We start from the raw sequence: 23744 nt of genomic DNA on the forward strand, positions 1-23744 counted from the left end.
TTTTGCCATAGTGTGCAAGAACAACCACCGCTGCTGGATTTACAGGGTGGTCATAACTCCTGGAGAGGAGCAGTGTATAATGTGATGGAAAAATGAATCTAGCCAGCAAAGGAGGCAATATGGACAATCCCAATACATTAGTAGGTGCCTTGTATTAACTTTATCTACATGATAAATGCCATTTGCTGAAGTGAGACAAGCCCTTTAATGTTATGTCATATTTCCAGTAAGGGAATTCTCTAAGCAATGCCAAAGGGGTTTAAGCTCTTTCAGCCACGGTTTCACATGGCTGTCATATGATGATATTGAAGCCATTCATATAGCAGATGTAATGCTCAGATCCCCAGCAGATCTAATAAATTGAACTTCGACTGCCATACTGATCTACAGGAGATTTTTGGGAGATTTAAAGGGAACCTGTCACCGGGATTTTGTGTATAGAGCTGAGGACATGGGTTGCTAGATGGCCGCTAGCACATCCGCAATATCCAGTCCCCATAGCTCTGTGTGCTTTTATTGTGTAAAAAAAACTACTTGATACATATGCAAATTAACCTGACATGAGTCCTGTATGTGAGATGAGTCAGGGACAGGACTCATCTGAGGTTAATTTGCATATGTATCAAATAGTTTTTTTTTTACACAATAAAAGCACACAGAGCTATGGGGACTGGGTATTGCGGATGTGCTAGCGGCCGTCTAGCAACCCATGTCCTCAGCTCTATACACAAAATCCCGGTGACAGGTTCCCTTTAAGTTTGGTTCAGTAGAGCCATTGGGGGAAGGGGATTATGTGTAGCAGATGTACTCTAGTCATTTGAAACCAGTCATAAAGTGCTTTCACTACTAGGATATACCATCACTATCTGACCCCTAGAATAAAGGAGTCCTAGCGCCTTAGTTTTAACCCTGCAAAGCATCACCGCAGCTAGGCTCTGTGTAGAGGAAAAAATCCAAAGGGGCTTGAAAATGCCACATAAAGCTATACATGTTAGGCCATGTATTTCCAGCACCTAGTCTATCTCTATTTACTCAAGTCAGACCACGCAATTCCCTGTCTCCACCTGCTTTATTAGGCTGGGTTCACATATTTGCTTTGAGCTCCGGCAGTCTGTTCTGGTGTCCCAGATTCACTGGGGCACATTTAATATAGTGTCTGCGCCCTTCAAGTCTCATTCACCAACTGATTTTGCACCTGTCTAAGAGGCATTCGTGCTTTGTTCATCTCATTTTTATTCTTAGACAAATTTTGGAGTTGTCTTTGTTTTGCGCCTTATTTCCAATGTATTTATCTTGGTGCGCCTTTTCTTTTTGCCTGAATTAGAAGCATAAACAGTCTTACTTCTACTCCACTCCTGACCAGGTTTATTTTCCCCCATCTGTTTTAAGGGGGAACTTGCGCATTTCTTTGCGTTGAAAGAGCTAGAGTTGCAACTTTTTTCTTACAGTCATTTGTGCAAATTTTTCAAGTGCAAACCAATGGGACAAAAGACTTAGGGCCCCTGCACACGACCGTATGCCCGCCACTGTGCAGGTACAACCCCAACTTCTTACCACCCCTATGTACCCTTACGGCAGACTGCTAGCAGTTCATAACATCTAGAAATAATAAAGGAATGGCACAACATAGAGCCATAAGAACAGATGCTCCATAATTGTTATTACATGGGGAATGTATGAAGCTATGAAAATAAAGGTCCTCTTTAATAAATGCCTCACTGTATCTTAAATACCATGCCAGTTTTCCACTGGAAAAAAAAAAACACTACACGCAGCATTTTTCGTCCGGCCAAAAGCCAGATGGATCTCGATAGTGAATGGGGATCTGGCGGTGCATGGTGGTATCTGGCTATGCCTGATACAGTGAACTTCGGCAGTCTGTTCCTCTGCCAGAACAGACTGCCAGAGTTCAAAGCGCATATGTGAACTCAGCCTTAATGAGATGAGAAAGATAACGTCTTTATCATCTACAGTATAGCACATGGCCTATAAAACCTACGCAAGACAAAAAGGTGTACAACTATTATTTATTTCTCTTGTTTATATAGCACCAACTTATTTTGCAGGGCATTACAGACATAACCATCACTCATGGTCCCTAGTGGGGCTCAGGAAGTATGTGTTTGGAGTCTGGGCAGAAACCAGAGTACCCAAAGGAAACACAAACAGGCATGGGGAGAACCGACAAACTCCATGCAGATGTTGTCTTTTGGTCATATTTAAACCCAGGACCCAAGCGCTGCAAGGCACCAGTGCTAACCACTGAGCCACCGTGCTGTCGTACCTGTCCATAGCTTCAGAAGAAAGGTGTCGAAGCAGCTCATGCTCATCCCCCAGTTTACAACATGACAAGTCCAAGCTGTGAAGACCACGAAATGATTTGATCTCCTCCAACTTCTCGGAAACCAATAAGTACCTGTGCAAGACACACAAAAATTATTACACAACCCACTATATAGTTACACAATAAACAACATAAATCAGCAGTTCTCCATCATCTTGTGCATGATATTATTTTATTAAACCTATTATTTATCACATTCAAGTACTATTTATGGTACATTCACATATGTAGTTGCAAGATCCGACAGGCTTTTCCCTGCCGGAGTTTACCAGACTCTACTATTCACTGCCAGATCCGCAACTGTGAACGTAACCCAAATACTTCTGAATCGTATTCACCAGTTTTCCTTGGTGCTTCCCAGCTATAAAATATGAACACGTACTTGCCCCGCAGACACAGCGATGACAGCATCATGTCTTCATAGGCCTCTGTGAATTTGCGAAGGGCTACAAGGCCAGTCTGGGGATGGCAGAACTGCTGCCTGGCGTCAGCGGCTGTGAACAGTCTCTCTGCGACTTGCTCAGGAAACCCAAGCAGGGAGTCAACATGCTGAATATTATCCGCGATGAGATCGAGAGCCAAGGTGAACAAGGGCTTGGCTGAGTACCGCAGGCTTCCCTGCTCCGTGTATGTAAAAATAAAAGGCTTCTCTTTAGGTTTACAAGTGTCCCCTTGATTCACGCGCAGTTCCACCGAAAAACTTTTGGAGAAGAGCCTAACAGGAGGAGTCTTAATATGGGCACAATGAGATCCTGCCAATACCAGATGACCTTTCTCCCGCACATAGACAGGCCCAATGTCCTCATTTGCCCGATGGTCCGGAAATTGTGACATCTAAATATGAAATGGAAAAAAAAATATATAGAAGATATTATATAGGATTCACAAATGTCTTACCCCCACACACACAGCTTTGAAGACCATGTCCGAGCATCGGGGGCGAACTGGCTATTGACCCTGCAGAAAAATTTCTAGGTGAGCTACAGTAATACCCAGGAGGCCACCAAAACCCTCCTCATGGCTGCCAGCCAGGTACATAACAATCTGACGTTGGCCAGCGACCGCAGGTCTACTCCTGAATTCAACTCTATCTCCATTTTCATAGCTATGATTATAAATATTCTTTATTACAGACAAGGTGATAAATGTTGTATTGCAGGTGGTTTCATCCACTAGGACGCCCGGTAATTCTGCCACTGTAGTGGGGAATTATTACTAATGCAGTATAGTATTTGTGGCACAGTATGGCGGTTCTAGCAGGATGTCACAGCTGGGACACCAAGATAGGCAGTAGTGTCGAGCAAACTTGTGTTTCAAGTTCGGCGTACAAAGTTTGGGTTATCTAAGAATTCAGTTATGGATTCTGCTACCACGGGCCATAACTTATGGTCCGTGGTAGCGGAATCTATAACGTAATTCTTAGATAACCCGAACCTTGTACACCAAACTTGAAACACAAGTTCGCTCATCCCTAATAGGGAGTTTGTGTTGAGAATGTGGGGAGGATGACGGAAAAGTGAGGAAACTCTGCAGAAAGGTGACATGACTGAAAGAAGTTGTGCTGTGCTGAATGAGGAAAGAGAGCGTCCACATCAGAGGAGACATCGCCGGATGTATTAGGTGTGTAGTGCTGCATTCTCCTGTATGTATTTTAGCACTTAAAGACCAGTAAGTATGCTGTCGGTAAGTCTTGGCTTAGTGCTGTGAATGGTGTCTCACCTCCTAAGGGTATGTTCAGACGGACGATTTTGTCTGTGACAATCCCCTGCGTATCCCACGGCAGAAACCACTGTTCTGTGCAGCGGGTTTTCATATGGACCTGCTCTAGGTTTAGATCCTGCGAGCAGACACTTGCTGCCACTTTTGGAGGGGTCCACGTGGTATCCGCACAAAGAATGGACCTGTACATTCTTTGCAGTCTTGAAAACCCTCAGCCGTGAAGCGGCTTCCCAATGAAAGTAATGGGAGGCGGATTCAGAGCAGATTTGACTTGTTTTTTGGCACCGAAGCCACGCTGAAACCCGAGCCTCAAATCCTCCATCTGAACATACCCATAGGCTTGTTTCACATTTGCGTTAGCCTGCCGGAGATGTCTGGATCTGGCATTGCCAGATGCTACCTGACACCAGCCGGCCCATTTCACTATGATGGGGACCAGCGGGGTCCCGCCACAACCCAGCAAACGTGACGAGAACCGCTGTGTCTGGTTGACCATTATAATTAAGGGGTCAGACAGAATTCCAGCAGCGCCTGGCAGTGACAGATCTGGCAGGCTGTTCCCGTCCAGAACAGTCTGCCGGAAATATCAAACGCAAATGTGAAACAAGTCTTAGCCCGCCACCTTATATCTGAATTAGAGACAACTGGAGGAGGAGGACAGAACGAGACAGCTGGTACTAGTCATCGCAGAAGGGAAGGTATTTAGTGATGCACTATGGTATGTGGCTCTGCTGAGGCAGTATTTTGAGCACCACTGTGGTATTTCTTGCAGTATTTTCTGCTGCACTGTGGTGTTTAGTTCTGCTGGGGCTGTATTTTATTCCGCACTGTGGTATTTGGTTCTACTGGGGCTGTATTTTGTGCTGCATCGTGGTATTTAGATCTGCTGGGGCGGTATTTTGTGCTGCACTGTAATATTTGGTTCTACTGGGGCTGTATTCTGTGCTGCACTGTGGTATTTAGATCTGCTGGGGCAGTATTTTGTGCTGCACTGTGGTATTTGGTTCTGCTGGGGCAGTATTTTGTGCTGCACTGTGGTATATGGTTCTGCTGGGGCGGTATTTTGTGCTGCACTTTGGTACTTGGTTCTGCTGGGGCTGTATTTTGTGCTGCACTGTGGTATTTGGTTCTGCTGGGGCAGTATTTTGTGCTGCACTGTGGTATATGGTTCTGCTGGGGCAGTATTTTGTGCTGCACTTTGGTACTTAGTTCTGCTGGGACACTATTCTGTGCTGCACTTTGTAAATTTGAACCACTTTATGTTCCCAGTCTGCCCCTACCTAACACTATGGCTCAGTTATAAGGGTGAGTATTTGTATCCCTCCGCCGCCACCACTGAGCTTACAAACCGCTGTAATTCACCTCTGTCCCCGGTCACACAGCCGTCCGGAACCTTTTAGTCACATGGAACGTTTCTTCTCCTTTGCGCGAAGAACTAAGGGCAAGAGCATTTCCGGGTTATGTGACATCATTTCCGGAAGAAAAGAAAAAGGTCCTCTGGTTTCTTAGTAACGCCATAGCAACAAGACGGCGAGCCTGAAAAGCGGACTTGCCTGGCGCTGGCGACATGACCCGGGCGGGTAACCTGTGCCTGAGCTCGACCGGAGCGCAGGTGTCTCTGGCCACTTCCAGCGATGACAGACACCCGGCCGAGCACATCATTGACGGGTGAGTTGTGCAGAAACCCGAGTCTTCAGGACGGAGGACATAACTGTAAATGAGCCTCTTATAATGGACCTCCCCTCATGTATGAAAAGTTGGGCGGGGCTGTTGCCCATAGCAACCAATCAGCTTAGAGCTGCTATTTTTCTAGTTCAGGTTCGAAAATAAAAGTACTGATGTGATTGGTTACTATGGCAACGGCTCCATGTTTATCAGTGGGATCAATGGTGTCTTCTAATGCAGATCGGTCTGAAATATGGTGGTAAATGAGGATAGACTTTGACACACTGATGAAACAGGGGCTACAAGCGGAAATGATTGACCCAGCAGAAGTTTTGATCGCTGGGGATCTCAGAGGCGAGACCCCCATCCTCCGCATGATCACTAAATGTGTCTCCGGGTGCTGATCAGCTTGGTTGACACCAATGTACAGAATTTCTGCATCTCTTTCTAGAAATCCAGAGACGTTTTGGACAACGACAGGAACGTTCCCTCAGGAATTCATTATCAGTATGAATGGCTTACAGAAGATTGGAAAAATCATCATTGACAGCTCATTAAGTAAGTTATGCAGAGCAGTCTCCATTACTATGGGATATCAGACAGTACAGAGAGGGACTGCACGTGTGCGACCAGCTCCGTCCGTCAGGGACAGGGGATCAAGCACCCATGTTGTCAGGTGACGGTCCAGGACATGGGGAAACTCCCCCTCCTCCCCAAATCAGACACTGAAAGGTCCCATGTTTGTGTGTGATAGTGACATGGTATGACATTGTGCTGCAAAGGGGGTTCTCTCATCTGAGACAATGAGGGCATATCGCTAGGATATGCCGCCATTGTCTGATAGGTGCGGGTCCCAGCGGTGGAATCCACTCCTATTTCCTAAACAAAGTCCCGAAAGTGGTGGATAGGTATCTGATAGGTGGGCGTTTGACACCAGGGACCCCGCTGATCAGCTGTTTGAGAAGGCACCGGTGCCCTGTTCACCATCCATTGTATAGCGGCTGTACTAGGTATCGTAGCTCAGCCCCATTCACTTCTATAGGGCTGAGCTGCTCCTAGGACACGCGAACGATGAATGTGACGTCACACGGCCTAGGGAAAGCTGTGAGAAGGCCGTGGTGCTACTGTGAGCGCCGGTACCTTCTCAAACAGCTGGATCGGCGGGGGTCCCGGGTGTCGGACCCAACGATCAGATTGATGACCAATGTAAAGGATAGATATAAGTAAAAAGATCTCTAAGTCTATAAATCATGTTTCTATTCCTTGATATGAAATTGTCCCAGGATACCTTTCACTTCAGTGACCTATCCTAAGTATAGGCCATCGATATAAAAATCCTAGAGAACCCCTTTTTAGGAGTTGTCCAGCCTTGGAGCCAGCAACCCCTGGGGAACTAACCTGTGCCCTGAACATAAAAAGAACACTGCTCACCTGTCCACAGTCCCTCGGGTGCTCAGTTGCTGGCCACTTCTGACCCCGCAGGACCAGGAATTGGCTTGGTTCCGTGACCAAGCTGTCACAGTTGTGACGTAGCATTCAAGCCTCTGTCGCTGCTGAGGCCTGTTTGCTCGCAGCGGTCATGGGACTTCTTCCTGGTCCTGTGGGGAATGGAGCAGTGGCAGAACTATGAACTGGTGTTTTTTTTTTTTTTTTTTTTTATGTTCAGGGGTCACAGGTTAGGACCTAAGGGGTTGTCAGCTCTATGGCCAGACTGCCCCTTTAATGTGTCATTACTCTTTTCATTCTTCTCTAGTACGAAGCTTAAAAATCTACACCAGCGCATCCAAAGAACCGACAAATTTTGAGACGTGCGTGGAAAGAGGTAATCAAGTGTTCAATTTCCTTACAGCTCACCTCAGGGAAAAATGAAGCATTACATGGTGATGATGCCTATTGGAATCCACTGGCTGCCCATGTAATGCCCAGACAGACAGATGTTGGTTGCTGGCTAATTAATGGAGGAACTCTCAAATAAGAGAGCAGCTCTATTAACTTAGAATGGTCCAATAGAATATTTGAGAAGGGGTCTTAGGGGTAAATAAGACAAGCCCTCCCAAAGGGAGAAAGTACAATAAAATAATAAAACTATGCTTAAGGGTACATTCACACGACCGTATAATTTTATCCGTATCCGCTCCGCATTTTGCGGAATAGATGCGGATCCATTTATTTCTATGGGCGAATAAAATGTGCAGACAACGTTTAGTATGTTGTCCGCATCTGTGTTTCCGCATTTCTAGTCCTCAAAAATATGAAGCTTGTCCTACTATTGTCCGCACAGATCGGTTCGCAGCCCCATTCAAGTCAATGGGATCCATTTGCAGATGACATACGGAATGATTTCCACAACGTTCAGCAGTACCTTTACTGCAGACTGCTGGCAATTTATTTGTAAACTTCTTGCAGGAATAATAGAGGAATGGCACAACATAGAGTCATAGGAATAGATGCTCCAGAATTGTTATTACATGGGGAATGCAAGTAGTTACTAAAACTGACATGTCAGGAGAGGTGACAGCTTCTCTTTAATCTTGAATCCAGTGCGTTCTGCACATTTTCTTGTAAACCCGCTAGAACAAATTAATACTATCGTTATGTAACGTGACCATTCTTCATTCCAGACCTTGAGCATGTGGAAGAACAGTTCCAGACAGAGGAGATCGCAGTAAGTACGAGCATATGTACTGTGTGCTGGACCTCTTCTTCAGGGGTGTCTCTGATTTGCCCGGGCATCAGGGGAATCTCTTAAGGCACGTTCATTTTATATAGTTTCACTGTATTACCGAAATTTAGGGTATAAATGAACACATTGAGCTTTTGATAAAGCTTTTAATGAAAGGGGTTGTCCTGGGAATAACAATAAAAAAGCCATATTCACCTCATTGATTCCCCACTGCTGCTTTCCACTTCTAGTCTTGGGTCGACACCCAGGGAATGGCAGGTGATGCCAGCTCAGCCAGTTACTGCCTGATGTGGTGACCTGCCTCAGCCAGCTGGACGGGCATTTCCCAGGAAGTGGAGAGAAGCAGGGACAGTAGCCGCTTTGGAACACAGGCGGCTGTGGATTGGTAAGGTGAATATGGAAGAGATTTTAACAAATGCTGCGCACAAAAAGTGCAGTATACATTGTCCTGCGGTGCGGATTTGAAATCTGCAGCATTTCAATTTATGCTAGGATCTCCCCAGCAGATTTCACCCCTTGCAATGAAAATGATGACGTTCATAGCCTTTTCTGCTGCTAAACCACCGGTAATACATGCAATTCTTGTCGCGTTTTTTTCCGCGGAACCAGAGAAAAACTGCTGTGGAAGTTTCTGCTGTATTTTTCAGCACGTGTGGACGTAGCCTAAAGGACAGATACCATTTCATCTCTTATTTTTATCCACTCCTGGGCTTGGCTTCAGAAACTGCTCCACCCTTACCCAGATGTACAGTGCCAGATAGCAGGAACGGAGTCCAAGATACTGACAGAACACATAGTCACTCTGGTTGCAAAACCCTTATATTAATAGTCTGCAGTCAAAAGATTTCCTGATAAATGAGGTCCATTGTCTACTACAAAAAGCAATTATGTGCCAACGCTTTATAACATACATTTAGCTTCGTATCTCAACCCGTAAAATAGGTCTTTATTAGATCGGGTTGAGGCTCATAGGTTATATTATAGGGGACCGCTGGAATATGCTTGTAATGATAAGAAATGTTCTGAAGATTGTAGCTCATAAAACTGTGAATTCTCTTCTGCAGATTCCTGGGGTTCAGGCGATTCATTTGCGCTTTGTGATCCTCTCTGGATACGATCAATTTGTCGCAGTGCGCAGTGTATCTGCAGAGAGTATGATATAGACTATGGGCGACCATGAAGCTAAAGGACTAACCCAGGAACATGATTCTTACTTACCTTTGTAGGACCTGGCTACTGATTCAGAAATAAGAGGAAGACGTGAAATGTATGGACTTTTTTTTTTGCCAACATATGTTCATTACTTTTCTACAAGAAATAAATACTTATATTTTGAGTTTGAATAATTTGATCTAATAAAATACCGTATTTTTCGCTCTATAAGACGCACCTGCCCATAGGACGCTCCTAGGTTTTAGGGAAGGAACATTAGAAAAAATATATATTTTTCATCAGACCCCCATTGTTAGTCAGATCTCAGATCAGACCCTTACTGGAACTTTTTTATTTTATTATTCTTAACCCTTAACACCACTAGTTATGCAAGGGACAACGAATTGTAAAGTGCACCTGGCTGTACAGTCTTTAACTGAGAAGTTATCAGAACACATTGCCTTTTCACTTTCCTGTTAATAAGATCCCCAATTAGACCTCAGATCAGACCCTTGTGTTAATAAGGCCCCCCATTTGGACACTCAGATTAAACCCCTAATGTTAGGACCCCCATTCAGACCTCAGATCAGACAAAAAGAATAAATCAACTTACCTTTCCTGCTCTGGACGCAGCCACTCTAGGGATCCAGCTCCGGCAGTTGCCGCACAGCATGAGGTGACTGTGCACCAATGTCCTCACGCTGTGCGCAGTCACAGCACAGTGAGCGGCTGAGAAAGACCAGGAACCACTTCCCGGTACTCCTGTACTAATGAGAGCATCCATAAATAGAAGCGCTCATTAGTATTCGTCTCACTATAGGGGGGGGGGGAGTGCATCTTATAGGGCGAAAAATACGGTAACTCAAAGGTGGTGTGTTTCATAGGAAGAGGCCTGTGGGCAACACGATGATGCTCATTCAAGAAAGGGAATGGGCACAGTGCTACTGCAAACGCCGGTGCCATCTCAAATAGCTGATCGGCAGGGGTCCCCGGTGTCGAATCCCCACCGATCAGATACTGATGCCCTATCCTGGAATAGGTCATCAGTTATAATGCCTCAGAAAAGCACTCTAAGCTATGTGACTGACGAACACCAAGTCACTGGCCTACGAACAGACCGCAGTGATTCAGAAAGAAAAAGAGAGAATCCATAATCAACAAAACGGATACAATATCATATTTTTATTGTTTCTCCAAAAGCACAGGACCTCTCCAGATATTTGCAAAAATCAGGCTGTGGCCAGCACCGCTTTAGGTCACAACCATCACAAACTAATAAATGGTAACTCCTGTTTTTGAATGGAAGCCTGCGGCACATGTGTGATGCATCTGGGATTTACAGTTCATTGCAATCTGATTTGTAGCACCTTTAAGGGGCAGTCTATGGTCACAGATAGGAATTGCTCTTGTTCTGCTGAGATCATGGATGTGACACCCAGCCTCAGACTATTTTGTTTTCTCAAGTACAGTCCGTACCTCCTCTGGTTTGTACCCCCAGGGTCCCATGTTTCCCTGTAAATAAAATATCAGATTACTATATGAAGACACTTAACACAATCGTATTAGCACGTTGCATAATTTCTGGTAACGCCAATTATCTTGTGCAATCATTCTTATTATCCAATCTCAATGTGAAATTTTAACCAAATCATTACCAATGTATTTTCTCTCTTGAGTATTTTATTGCATTATGGTTTGGTGGCTTTAAAATATTTTAATGTTGGAATATTCTAATAATTTTGGGGTATTTTTCCTATTGGGCTTTAGCTTTGTGTTTTTGTAAATGTAATTTCAATTTTAATAGTATAAAATTGCACTGAAATGAAGTGTGCCTCTGGCTTCCCCTTTCCGATATGGTCATTTTGATATAGGTGTATGATAGTTCTGGGTCCTCATGGGTGGGACTACCAATGTGGGTAGGGCTAGTGGCTTTGAGATATATATAATTAATTGCCGTCTTCTCAGCTTTAGACGGTTGATGCACTTGATCCGAGGGTCCTGGCTTCCACAGGCCTTGATTCAGCCTGCTTCTTCCCCAGACTTGGTGTCCTGCTAAAAGTCGCTCAGCCCACATTTCACTGAGCTCGTCAGCTGACTGCTAAAAACACCTCATTAACAGCCTATTGATGAGCTTGTTGCTGTGCTGCTTCCCGCTGAGATTATAGATTACGCAGCTGTTTCCCCTGACATAGCCCTAGTTATAGATGGAAATACGTGCATATTCCATGCCAACATTATAGAGCTGATCTGCTAAGACCAAGTGCTCCGGATCCTACAGTCATATAATTTATCACTTGTACATAACCACGGCAGTAAGCCCTGCCCCTGAGGATCCAAAGCATTAGATTTATGGTACTTCCCCTATGACTGAGCCCAATGTATTCAGCATTCAGAAGGGCAGAACTGGTATAAAGCACCTCTGACTTGTTTCTAGGGAGTCGAGCTGTCTTCAGCACATTTATACTTACAGTTGCAGACAAACAGAACTGAAGCCGGGCACATATCTTCATGAGGTGGTAGGCAAGTGGTTAAACTAAAATTAGCGTGCAAAAAAAAAACTCCCTTTGTGGATCACTTAGCAAACACTATATAGAAGACCATATAAATAATTCATCTTTTGGTTATCTAGACAGTTTGGTAAAACATATTCCCTCACGTGCCACCACTTGTACATAGATACCTTGTAAATGACTTTACCCTCTTGCAGAATGTAAAGCCTCTCGGGCAGGGCGGCATACTTGGCGCTGCACAGATTCTGCATAGTATCCAACACCACAGGACAAGATGGCAGCTCCTCCAACAGGCGTTTAGCTGCAGCAAGCCGGTCCTGGATGTTCTGATGTTTCCTTATTGATATGTTGTTTTTTAAAGCCCATCCATCTACAAGTGGAAAAAAAAATGAAGCATTTCACTCAGTTGTCCTAGGGGGAAACCCAGCAGGAAGGGTGCAGTTCCCATGCAGTGACGCCAAAAATGGGAATGAAGCATTACACATTTCCCATTGACATACCATAGACACGAGTCTGCAGGAGCATAATGAATACCAAAAATCTAAATCAGTAACTTCATACCTTCTGCATGAGCTTCATCGATGTAGATAATCAAAAAATCTGCCACAGAGCTGAAATCCTGGACAAGCTTATTGAACTCGCTAAGCCTGAAGAGGAACGGGGGTCATGTGCAGCTTCCAAATGTGAGGACCAAAGGACGTTGACCTGAGGCAAAATTTTTAAAAAAATCAGATAAGAAATGTTTCACCGTCCTACATTTTCTATCGGGACATGAATGATATTACTTTAAATTTTTTGAAATAAAAAAGTAGCTGAAAATATATTTTCCAGAATTGTGCTGGTGACAAAGCCCATTGAGACTAGACCAGTGTTCCTCACCTCCAGTCCTCAGGGCCCACCTTCCGGTCATGTGCTCAGGATTTACTTATTATTGAGCAGGTGATATAATTAGTGTCAGTGCTTCAGAACTTACCACAGGTATTCACCTGAGGACTGGAGTTGGGGAACACTGGACAAGACTATCTGAGGACCTTTCCAATTTGGACAAGATGCAAAATAAAAGCACATTGGTGACATTACCTGAGAGTACTCAAATCCTGCAAACATGAGGGGCAACCATTGGTTTAACATATACCAGAAGACTTCAAGGTACCAACTCCACTTGACTTATACAGGGGGCCTCACAACAGCTTGACAGACATCATACTGAAATAAAATCTTAATTCTCCTGCCCCTTCCCTTCTCTTTCCAGTTTTGGTTAGTCTATCCTTCCTACCAAGTCTGGATTGCTAAGAGAAAAATCACTTCTTTCTTTCTTGGTTCTAGGTTGTACCCTGTCTCATTCCCCATCCTATCTTTGGGTGTCTAGGTCTTGTGGTGGGATTCGCTCTGGTAGGCAGGGTAAGCGGACACCGTACAGAGGCAAAAACAAGGTTGTAAAGCAAAGTTTAGTGTTTTATTCACACATAAGGAAAAACAAGCCAAAAGTAATGGTGTTCAGTTTTGTGCCTGTTCACATTACACAAAGTACACAGTGCAAAAAACCTTCACCTGGTCAGCAGTTTTCCACCCGCAGTCCACAGCAGGCTTTAGGCTGGGTTCACACCTGAGCGTTGCGCAAACGCGCGTTTTTGTCGCGCATTTTTATGCCCGTTTTTTGTAATAGTAAACGCGCGTTTGACGCGCGTTTGTGTGATTGACTACAGTGTCCTATGGCCACAAACGCGCGTCAAAACGCCCCAAAGTCGCTCATGTACTTTTTTGAGCGTCGGGCGTTTTACAGCGCGATCGTACGTGCTGTAAAACGCCCAGGTGTGAACCATTCCCATAGGGAATCATTGGTTTCTCCTTGTTGAGCGTTTTACAGCGCGTAGGAACGCGCTGTAAAACGCTCAGGTGTGAACCCAGCGTTAGAGGCCTGTTTCCCCAGCATGCAGCTCTCAAGACACAGCTTCTCTGACATGAAGGATAATCCACCACAGCTGAACGTGCTGGCTTGGTTTTTATATCCCAGCCTAAAACCCAGCCTAGAACCGTGGGGAACAGCCACCCACCCTGCTCTTTGGCTGCTCGCAATAAGAAGCGGCCCGGATCTAATACTAACAGCTGAAGTGTCAGACTGCAACTGCAAAACTGACACTTCAGGGAAAAATCTGGTTCTTACGTCACCGAGGCCAGGAACCTCGGTGACACGTATCTTCCGTCAATGACAGCCTCTTGTTCCTTCTTACAGTCTAGAAAGCTGAAACAGGGACCTACAAAATCCCCCATCTGGAGTACCATAGCCAAAAAACATAAAAAAGTCCAGTTCTGTCTACTGTATATTGTCTATGCTCTGACAGATCTTTCTAGGCTCCTCAACAAGTGCTGGAGATACATAGACGGGAAGTTGGGTTCTCTCTGTGTACCGTTTGGTCTGGTGCCAAATTGCAGAGCTTGGATCACTGGTGGGTAAATAAATGGATTTTCCTGCTTTGTTCGTTCCTCTCCACAAGGACATTCTCTTTAAGGCCACGTGCACATGGCCGCTGTGCGGCCGTTCCGTGCATTGGGGACCCCAATGCACGGGCAACATCCGTGCAGAGAGCAGGACCCATTCAACTTGAATGGCTCTGTGGTCTGTCCGACGTCATATTTATTTGCAGTGCAGAACAACGGAAAAAAACACCACGGAAGCACTCCGTAGTGCTTTCGGTGTTCCGTTCCGTGACTCCATTCCGCATCTCTGGAATTGCGGACCCATTCGAGTGAATGGGTCCGCATCTGTGATGCGTGGTGCACACAGCCGGCGGTCGTGGATTGCCGAACCGCCGCTTGCAGGATTCAAAAGGCCATGGCCGCCCAACAGCCATGTGCATGAGGCCTAAGAAATACAAAAGCTCTTCACTATATACTAAATGCTGAAATGCCCTGGAATTGCATATACTGGAACATGACCTAGCCCTAACCTTACCGGCTTCTTGGTGCCGGTTCCCCGCTCCTTCTCTTACTGGTCTGCGATACTCCGCTGGGCTCCCTCTCTTTAACCACTTCCAGACCAGGCCATTTGCCCCCTTTCTGACGAAGCCTAATTTTGTGAATCTGACATGTGTCACTTTACAGTATGTGGTAATAACTCTGGAATGCTTTTACTAATCCAAGCCAATCAGAGATTGCTTTCTCGTGACACATTGTACATGATGTTAATGGTAAATTTGAGTCAATATGTTTTACCTTAATCTATTTTAAAAAATCCCAAAGTTACCGAAAATTTGGAAAAATGTACTATTTTCGAAATTTGAAAATAGTCCTTTTAAGACAGATAGTTATAACTCATGAAATCCTTATTAATTAACATTCACCATCTGCCTACTTTATGTTGGCATCATTCTGTTAATGTAATATTTTTTTTTTTTTAGGAGGTTAGAAAGTTAATTTCCCTCATTCAGCGGTGTGTATACAGCAATCTAGAAGGCAGAGACACAGGAACGGTCCCTGCCCTACTGTCACTGATGGCGGGCCCCCAGCTCAGAGGCTGCACCATTAGGCCTCATGCACACGACCGTTTTTTTTAAGGTCTGCAAAAACGGGGTCCGTGATCCGTGACCGTTTTTTCATCCGTGGGTCTTCTTGGTTTTTTGGAGGATCCACGGACATGAAAAAGTCAAGTTTGCCATTGAAATGATAGGAAAAAACGGACACGGATCACGGACGCGGATGACAATCTTGTGTGCATCCATGATTTTTCACGGACCCATTGACTTGAATTGGTCCATGAACCGTTGGCCGTGAAAAAAATAGGACAGGTCCTATTTTTTTCACGGCCAGGAAACACGGATCACGGATGCGGCTGCCAAACGGTGCATTTTCCGATTTTTCCACGGACCCATTGAAAGTCAATGGGTCCGCGAAAAAAAAAATGAAAACGGCACAACGGCCACGGATGCACACAACGGTCGTGTGCATGAGGCCTTAGTGTGCAGCTGCAATCTCTGAATGGATGTTCTAAAAAAAAAGTGTTAGGGAAAAAACAGAGGGGTATGGCAGCGGTCTAGACATAGCAGAAGAGAGAAGGGAGACGGCACACACACTGCGCGCCATGCCTTCATACAGCTGATCGGCGAGGGTGCCGGTTGTCGGACCACCGCCGATCTGATATTGATGACTAAGGATGAGCGAATCGACTTCGGCTGCTTCATACAAGTTGATTCGCATACAACTTCATTGTAATACTATACGAAGCGGGAGTTCCGTACAATATTAGAATGTATTGGCCCTGATGAGCTGAAGTTATTACTTCGCAAAACCTCGCGAGACTTCGTGTAATAACTTTGTGAAGTAATTATTACCGTAAAAAACCTTGATACTGGACTTGGGTTCTGTTCCAAGTGGTACCTCTGTACAGTTTTATGCGAACCCACTTCGGACAAAGCAGCCGAAGTCAATTTGCTCATCCTTATTGTTGAGCCTTCAAGTCTCCACTGTTATGTAAACAGAAGACAGGGGAGCGTTGCTAAGGCTCGAAATGGGCCACTTTAGAGCTATTTTTCTAATAGAAATGTACGATTTCAGTAATTAAAGTTTATTACAAAAATGGTCAGCATCACTGCCCCTATACATTACACAAATAAAATTAGAACGGCAGTTACACTTTAAAAGCCCGGAGAACCTCTTTTTGGACCATTGAACAAATGAAGCACATGTTACCTTCTGTGTCACCCTTATTTCTTCATAGATTGTAAGCTCTTGCGAGCAGGGCCCTCATTCCTCTTGTTTTAATTATTGACCTAATTGTAAAGCGCTGTGGAATATGTTGGCGCTATTATAAATAAAGATTATTATTATTTCAGTTTATTGGAGCAAATCCATATAAATAAATATCACTTTGCCCAGTTTTCTCAATTCATTTTCATTTCTTTTTTTCTGATTGTAATTACTGGGCCCCTAGGACGTATTAATAAACGCCATAAAACATACAAGAGCCAGTGTAAGTTTTGCTGAAAATCAGAGCTTTGCGTTGTAGCTGTGATATTTTAAATACTGTAAATCTTACATATTACACTCATTGACAAAAAAAATTAAAAATAGCACACCCAGATAGAAATGTCGGAGTGAATGCAGTTTTGGCTCAGGCAGATATGTAACTGATCACAGGTGTGGTCTGATTAGACACTGGGTCTTGCTACAAGAAGGCGTAAAAGTGCTTCCCCCTTTTGCTTTATAAAAAGGCTCTCAGAGGCTACTTTTGGGAAGTGTACCTCTTGGTGAGAAGTTGTTGACTGCTAGACATGCCTCCACGACAAACTTAACGCCATTTTGCTCACTTGACAGTTCGCAAAGGGGGCATATCATTGGACTGAGGGAAGCAGGATGGTCATTTAGACCAACTGCCCATCATCTAGGTCTTTTGGACGTAGCTATTAGGAGGTGTTGCGTGAGGTTATGCACATGCGGCAAACAGGCTCTGATAGCCCGGAAAGACCACCAGTAGAGAGGATCATTTGCCGAAAAGCACCAGCAGCTCCCACAGTTTTCATTCTCCACCATTATATATTTTATTATGACTGGTGGGGGGCTGACCTTCGGGATCGCTACTGATCATAAGAATGAAGGAACTGAGGTCACTTTTACATATTCCTTTCACAGTGTCACGTGCCGGAGGCCCCAGGCAGACCTCCAGGACGTCAGAGAACCAGGACAAGGCAACACAGACCAGCAGCAACACATAGCAAGAGCTGCTTAACCCCTTGCCGACCAGCGCCGTAATAGTACGCCGCTGGCCAGGTCTTTAAAGATGGAGCCCGCTCCTGAGCGCTGCAGGCGCCATAGCCACGGGTGGCCGCCTGCTTCTTATAGCAAACACCCGCTGCTCATATCCGCAACCGGCAGTAATGCAGATCGCGGACATTTAACCCCTCAGATGCCGTGGTCAATCCTGACTATGGCATCTGAGCGCGCTGAAAACCGAAAGTGTGTGCTTCCGGTGGTGCTCCGGCTCACCCGTGCGGCAATCGGAGGAGCCGGCGCTTTGTGCAGCAGCCCCTGTCTTTGTGAATGACAGGAGGCTGCTGCACAGTATTTCCTATGGAGCCCTTGCCTGTAATAGGGCTCCATAGGAAACAATTTTCTCATAGACTCCAATGCTAGTGCAACAGCAAAACGGAAAAGAGGGTCCAAATGGTCGATTTGCCGCTTTTGGTCGCTTCATTTTCTACAAAAAATTTAATAAAAAGTGATCAAAAAGTCACACACCCCAGAATGGGATCAATGAAAAGTTCAGATTGCCCCGCAAAAAATTTGCCCCCATACAGCTCCATACACATAATTATAAAAATGTTATAGGTGTCAAAAAGGGGGCCAAAAAATAAAACTGATTTTTTCATCACTCCCAAAACGCAAGAAAAACTATACATATAAGGTATCGCCAGATTCCCACTGACCTGTAGAATAAAAGTAACCGGTCAGTTTTATCGTACATTGAACGTCGTAAATAAAAAAAACTGTAAAACTGTGGTGGAATTGCTTTTTTTTGTTGCAATTTCACACCATTTGGAGTTTTTTTTCTTGCTTCCCACTACATTATATGCAATATTAAATGGTGGCATTGGAAAGTACAACTTGTCCCGCAGAAATTAAGCCCTCATATGGCTATGTGAACAGACAAATAAAAAAGTTATGGCTCTGGACAAGAGAGATACAGATCAGAGATACAAGGCACGGAACAGGCTACAAATACATACAGGCAAGGGATACATGCAGACTAGTGATTCCCCCTCCGGGGAAGCCAGGGACCCTCTCACGAAGGCAGACACAGAACAGACAACAAACTGAAGCAGTTAAGCACTGCCAGGCTATCGGACGCAGTTACGCACTGCTAGGCAAGCAAGGAACAGACCAGAAACATAACATGACATACTACAGGGCAGGTACAGAGCAGAACATGAACATAAAACACGATAACAGAGAACCAGCCCTGTTCCTCACATGATCCAGAGATCTCCACATTCATTGCTCTGCTAGATTTATATCAAGCTGACAGCTCAGGGGGCGTGTCCTTTCTGCTGCAGCTCAGGGGGCGTGTCTCAGCTCTACCTATCACAGCTCAGGAGGCAGTTGAAGGATAAAACTGAGCATGTGCGGCCTTCTCAGTGAGCAGGACAAAGACATAAGAAACAAGCAAACTGCAGGTGGCGCTATATAGATACATTTTATTGAATAATTCAGTGGCTATGCAAAATTTTTAATTGCATGCAATTACAAAATAATTGATATCCATGTGCTGGTTTGAAACTGTAGAATATTTTTATGGGACAACCTCTTTAAGGCATTACTGATGTAAAAAAAACATCATGCAATACATGACAATCTCTTTCCAACAAAGCTAGAACCAGCCCTGTACCTCACATAGAACAGAAGATATGGCTTGTGGCAATTAAAGATTGGAACTGAGCATATACGACCACCTCAATGAGGTGGACAAGAAATAAGGAACAGAACAAACTGCAGGTGGCGCTATACAGATACGTTTCATTGAATAGCTCAGTTACATGCAATTACGAAAGAATTCAGATCCAGGTGCTGGTTTGAAAATTGTAGAATAGAAGAACGTTTTGTGGCAGAACCCCTTTAACCCTTTCGCTACCAGCGCCGTACATGTACGGCGCTGGTGAGATGTGTAGACATTACGCCCGCTCGCACATGCAGCGGGCGTCATGGCTGTAAGATCTCTGCTGTTTTATACAGCAGAGACCTGCGGCTAATTACTGTGACCGGCAATAATGCCGATCGCGGTAATTAAATGCTTTAGATGCCGTGATCAAGTGAGATCATGGCACCTAAATGTACAAAAACCCAGTGTGTCCAATCCGGGCATAGGCAGTTGCGCTGAATACTGTAAGCCTTACTGATGAGGCTAACAGTATTCAAGCTGCAATTCTTATTTTGGCCACCAGATGGCAAGCCAGGATAAGAAATGAGCAAAAGTAAGCCAACGTAAGCAAAATAAGCTAATAAAACATTTCTGATAAACCAAAATTAAAAATTAAGGCACATAATGATCACAAAAAATGTTAACTTTTTTTTTAAAATATATTAAAGTTTAAATCACCCCCCTTTCCATATAATTAAAAAATAAACACCTAAATAACAATAAATATAATAATGGGTATCACCGAGACCGAAAATGCCCATACTATTAAAATAGAAAAAAAAAATTCCAATACAGCGAATGGCGTAATGAAAAAAAGGGTCAAAATTGAAGATTTGCCATTCTTTCATTACTTCTCTTACCCCAAAAATTTTAATAAAATGTGATTAAAAAGTCACGCATACTCCAAAATGGTATCAATTAAAGTACAGATTGTTCCACAAAAAATGACCCCCCTAAACAGCTCAGTAGACATAAGTGTAAAAATGTTATGGGGGTTAGAATATGGGGATATAAAAAATAAATAAAAAAATCTCAAAGTTTACATTTATTTTTACACTATTTAGACATAAAGAATCTATACATATGGGGTATCGTTGTAATCGTACTGACCCAAGGAATGAAGGGCATGGGTCAGTTGTGCCGTAAACAAAACACTGTTGGAACAAAACCTGTAAAATGGTGGAGGCATTGCGTTTTTTTTTCCAATTCCACCCTATTTTGAATTTATTTTTACTGCTTCCAGTTACATTTTATGCCATACTTAATGGTGGCATTAGAAATTAAAACTTGTCCGGCAAAAAATAAGCCCTCCTACAGCTATGTGACCGGATATATAACAAAGTTATGGCTCACGGAAAATAGGGAAGAAAAATTAAAACGCAAAAATGAAAAAACCTCCGGTAGCCAAAGAGTTAACTTGAGCTGGGGCTTCTTCGTGCCGAGGATCGTTGTGGGTGGGGGGGAGTCTGACTGCCATCGGGAATGATGCAGGAGATTTATCAAGACCAGTGTTTTCTACGTCAGTCTTGATATCCCCTGCCGGAGAATGCACCTAATTTATGGTGAGGCGCTGTCCTCGTCATATATTAGATGCGCCCCCCGGCAGTCTGTGCACCAGACAGCTCCAAGCTGATTTCTGTCTTTATTTATGCAACAAAACTGGCATAAATGAAGATAAAAGTGGCGGACCTGGTGGCCTCACCCTCGCCAAGTCCCCTTTTCATAAACTAGCGAGGTCGTCTAAAAAGTCGCAAACATACGTTGTTGTTTTTTTTGTGAATGTAACTTACCTCTATGACATGACTGTATGGGTTTACCTAATAGGGGTGTGTTCAAAGTTTAAAAAAAAAAAAAACTTATGTAGTAAGGCAAATATACTGCATAATTCTTGGCAATCTCCACTGCAATTTCAGGTTTGAAAAAAACTATATATATTTAGATTTTTTTTAAGTCTAGTACTGGATTTGTGCGTTTAAGTTCAACAAGATAAACTGCACGATGGACTACAAGGAAACTGTAAAACCCAACCTACCTAATAAAAATTACTCAATTAACTTTTTTTTTTTTAATAGAAACAATATACATCTCATAGCGATATTTCAGAAGAGTTTCCATGGTCTGTGGAGCAAGGAACATGAGGGTCTTACCCACGACAACATATAGAAAAAGAGAGCAGAAGATCAGCCCCTTCTGCACGCATACACCGACCATTCACCCCTAGGTCTCAGCCTAGGGAACAAGGAGAAGCATGAATATTACATATATTTTACTCTAGTGCTTTATATCAAGAATAGACTGTTTGTGGCAGGAGCCGGAAAACACTAACATCACTCACAGCCTGCATCGAAGGACATCATCTTGCTTGTGTATTCTACCTTGCTAGATTTTCTACTAGACTTTCCATTTTTGGGTCTTCGATATTTTTCCAACTGTGCCTAGATATAGCCTCTACCAGGGAAGCACCATGTTCCACTAAATAGAATAATACCAGACCCAAAATGTTGACCAAATCATCTCGTCCAAGAGAGTAAATCTAGGTTTTGAACCTGTCCACGCGTGGTATCTATTCATGATCCTTCCAAGAATGAAGAAGATATTTGCACCAAGTTCTTACCTCGGAAATAATCCCAGATATGGTGAAGTTCTCCATTCATGTCCACCACAGGTGTATTGGGTGCAGTTTGCCCCAAAAATGCTTCATCTTCTAGGCGAAGCCACATAATCTGCAGGACTGACCATAAAAATTTGAATGTGAAGACGGTGGGTCCCCAGTCGTCATACTGAAACTTTGGGACTTGGGCTCCGGTCATCTCAAAGCGAGATTTCAGAAGAGTTTCCATGGTCTGTGGAGCAAGGAACATGAGGGTCTTACCCACGACAACATATAGAAAAAGAGAGCAGAAGATCAGCCCCTTCTGCACGCATCGCGTTACACGTTTTATCAGCTGGGCAGACATCTCTGTTACAAGCTGACCCAACTAGGAACTGGGAAATGTAAGTCACAAGGTACTTTGTACTTTTTATTAGTGGCTAAACCTGCTTCATGGAGGTTGTCCCCTCCGGGGGAATATTTGCTGGCAACAAGCATAAGCTAGGGATTTCCCTTTTACAAACATGCTGCATGCTTAAAAGAACACGTGCTGAGAGTAGAAGGAAAATAAAAAAGTACTCTTGCAATGTATATCGCTAGGCTAGAGTGAACTTGCCTCCATATTGTATCTAGCAACTAGTGATGGCCTTGCAGTTCGCCCGGCGGTCGGTTCGAGGCGAACTTTGCTCGTTCGCTATTCGCCGAACATGCGAACATATGGCTATATTCGCGCCCACCATATTCTTTTACATTGTGAAGAACTTTGACTCATGACACATCCATCAGGTGGTACAGGACAGCCAATTGAAAAGTTTCTGCACATGGAGGCACCCCCCTACCTTATAAATAGACCTGATCTGGCCGCCATTTTACATTCAGTCTTTTGTCAGTGTAGGGAGAGGTTGCTTTGTGGAGCAGGGACAGACTGTTAGGGACAAAAACGCTAGCTAATAGGGCCACAAAAGTCCTTTTAAGGACTGGTATAGGTGTGCTATCGATAGGTGTGACATACTGAGGGGTGTAATATGCTTATAATATACTTTCTAACATCGAAAGTATATTATAGTGGATTTGTATTGTGCAGCAGTGGTGAGCGGTTCTGCAGCTACACAGAGTGACAAACAGTATTGGAAAAAATAATTATAACTGGTGTGATATACCAGTCGCCCTCCAAAAAAACGGACAGAAGCGGGGTGTTATATACCAATAATATACTGTCTATATAGTGCATTTGGGTACTGCAGCATTTGTTTGCTGTTTTGCTGCGTTCCCTCTGCTACACACAGTGACAAACAAAAAATAATTATCACTGGTGTGCGCGTACGCGAAAATTATATTGCCGATATTTCGCATTGAAAAAAATAATGAATGGAGATCGCAAATTCGAATAATACATCTGGTATGTCACTGTCCATGTTGTGGGACTATTTGCGCACTTCTAGTAATTATTTATTGGCTGCAAATATGAGCTGAAGGTTTTTTAGGTTCACCTGCCATTAAAGTGAAAGGGACCCGCCGCGAACTTGCGGTTCGCGAACCGTCCCGGCAGGTGTTCGTCCATCACTACTAGCAAACATTGTAGATACCAATACGAAGCCCATCAACTGATCAAGGCACCAGCACCTCATGGACATCCCTAAGTTCTTGCAAATTAATATCTTGGAAAAAGTGAC

The 23744-nt window shown here is 44.0% G+C and overlaps 3 protein-coding genes across 4 annotated transcripts in view; 1 reads left to right on the plus strand and 2 right to left on the minus strand.

Moving 5' to 3' along the window:
• The window catches only part of LRRC42 (leucine rich repeat containing 42), a 19622-nt gene extending 14095 nt beyond the window's left edge, over positions 1-5527 (minus strand). The window contains exons 1-3 of one of the 2 annotated variants that reach the window (XM_044300433.1): positions 5426-5527; positions 2727-3178; positions 2285-2416 (exon numbers count right to left, since the gene is read on the minus strand). In XM_044300433.1, the coding sequence (XP_044156368.1) occupies positions 2285-2416; positions 2727-3178 (584 nt within the window). In that variant the 5' untranslated portion in view covers positions 5426-5527. Of the gene's footprint in view, positions 1-2284; positions 2417-2726; positions 3179-5412 lie in introns of both variants that reach the window. The other variant, XM_044300434.1, reaches the window with a different exon arrangement.
• Positions 5518-11120, plus strand: HSPB11 (heat shock protein family B (small) member 11). The gene is made up of 5 exons (XM_044300437.1): positions 5518-5731; positions 6180-6286; positions 7482-7550; positions 8350-8393; positions 9476-11120. The coding sequence occupies exons 1-5, from the start codon at positions 5631-5633 to the stop codon at positions 9572-9574; spliced, it is 420 nt and encodes a 139-aa protein (XP_044156372.1). The 5' UTR covers positions 5518-5630; the 3' UTR covers positions 9575-11120.
• Positions 10870-22470, minus strand: DIO1 (iodothyronine deiodinase 1). The gene is made up of 4 exons (XM_044300436.1): positions 22096-22470; positions 12635-12778; positions 12244-12443; positions 10870-11075 (listed from the first exon to the last, which is right to left on the minus strand). Exons 1-4 carry the CDS (start codon positions 22436-22438, stop codon positions 11010-11012), a joined length of 753 nt encoding a protein of 250 aa, XP_044156371.1. The 5' UTR covers positions 22439-22470; the 3' UTR covers positions 10870-11009.
• Between the last annotated feature and the right edge of the window lie 1274 nt (positions 22471-23744).

This window comes from Bufo gargarizans, chromosome 7 (genome assembly GCF_014858855.1).
Source record: "Bufo gargarizans isolate SCDJY-AF-19 chromosome 7, ASM1485885v1, whole genome shotgun sequence".
NCBI lineage: Eukaryota > Metazoa > Chordata > Amphibia > Anura > Bufonidae > Bufo > Bufo gargarizans.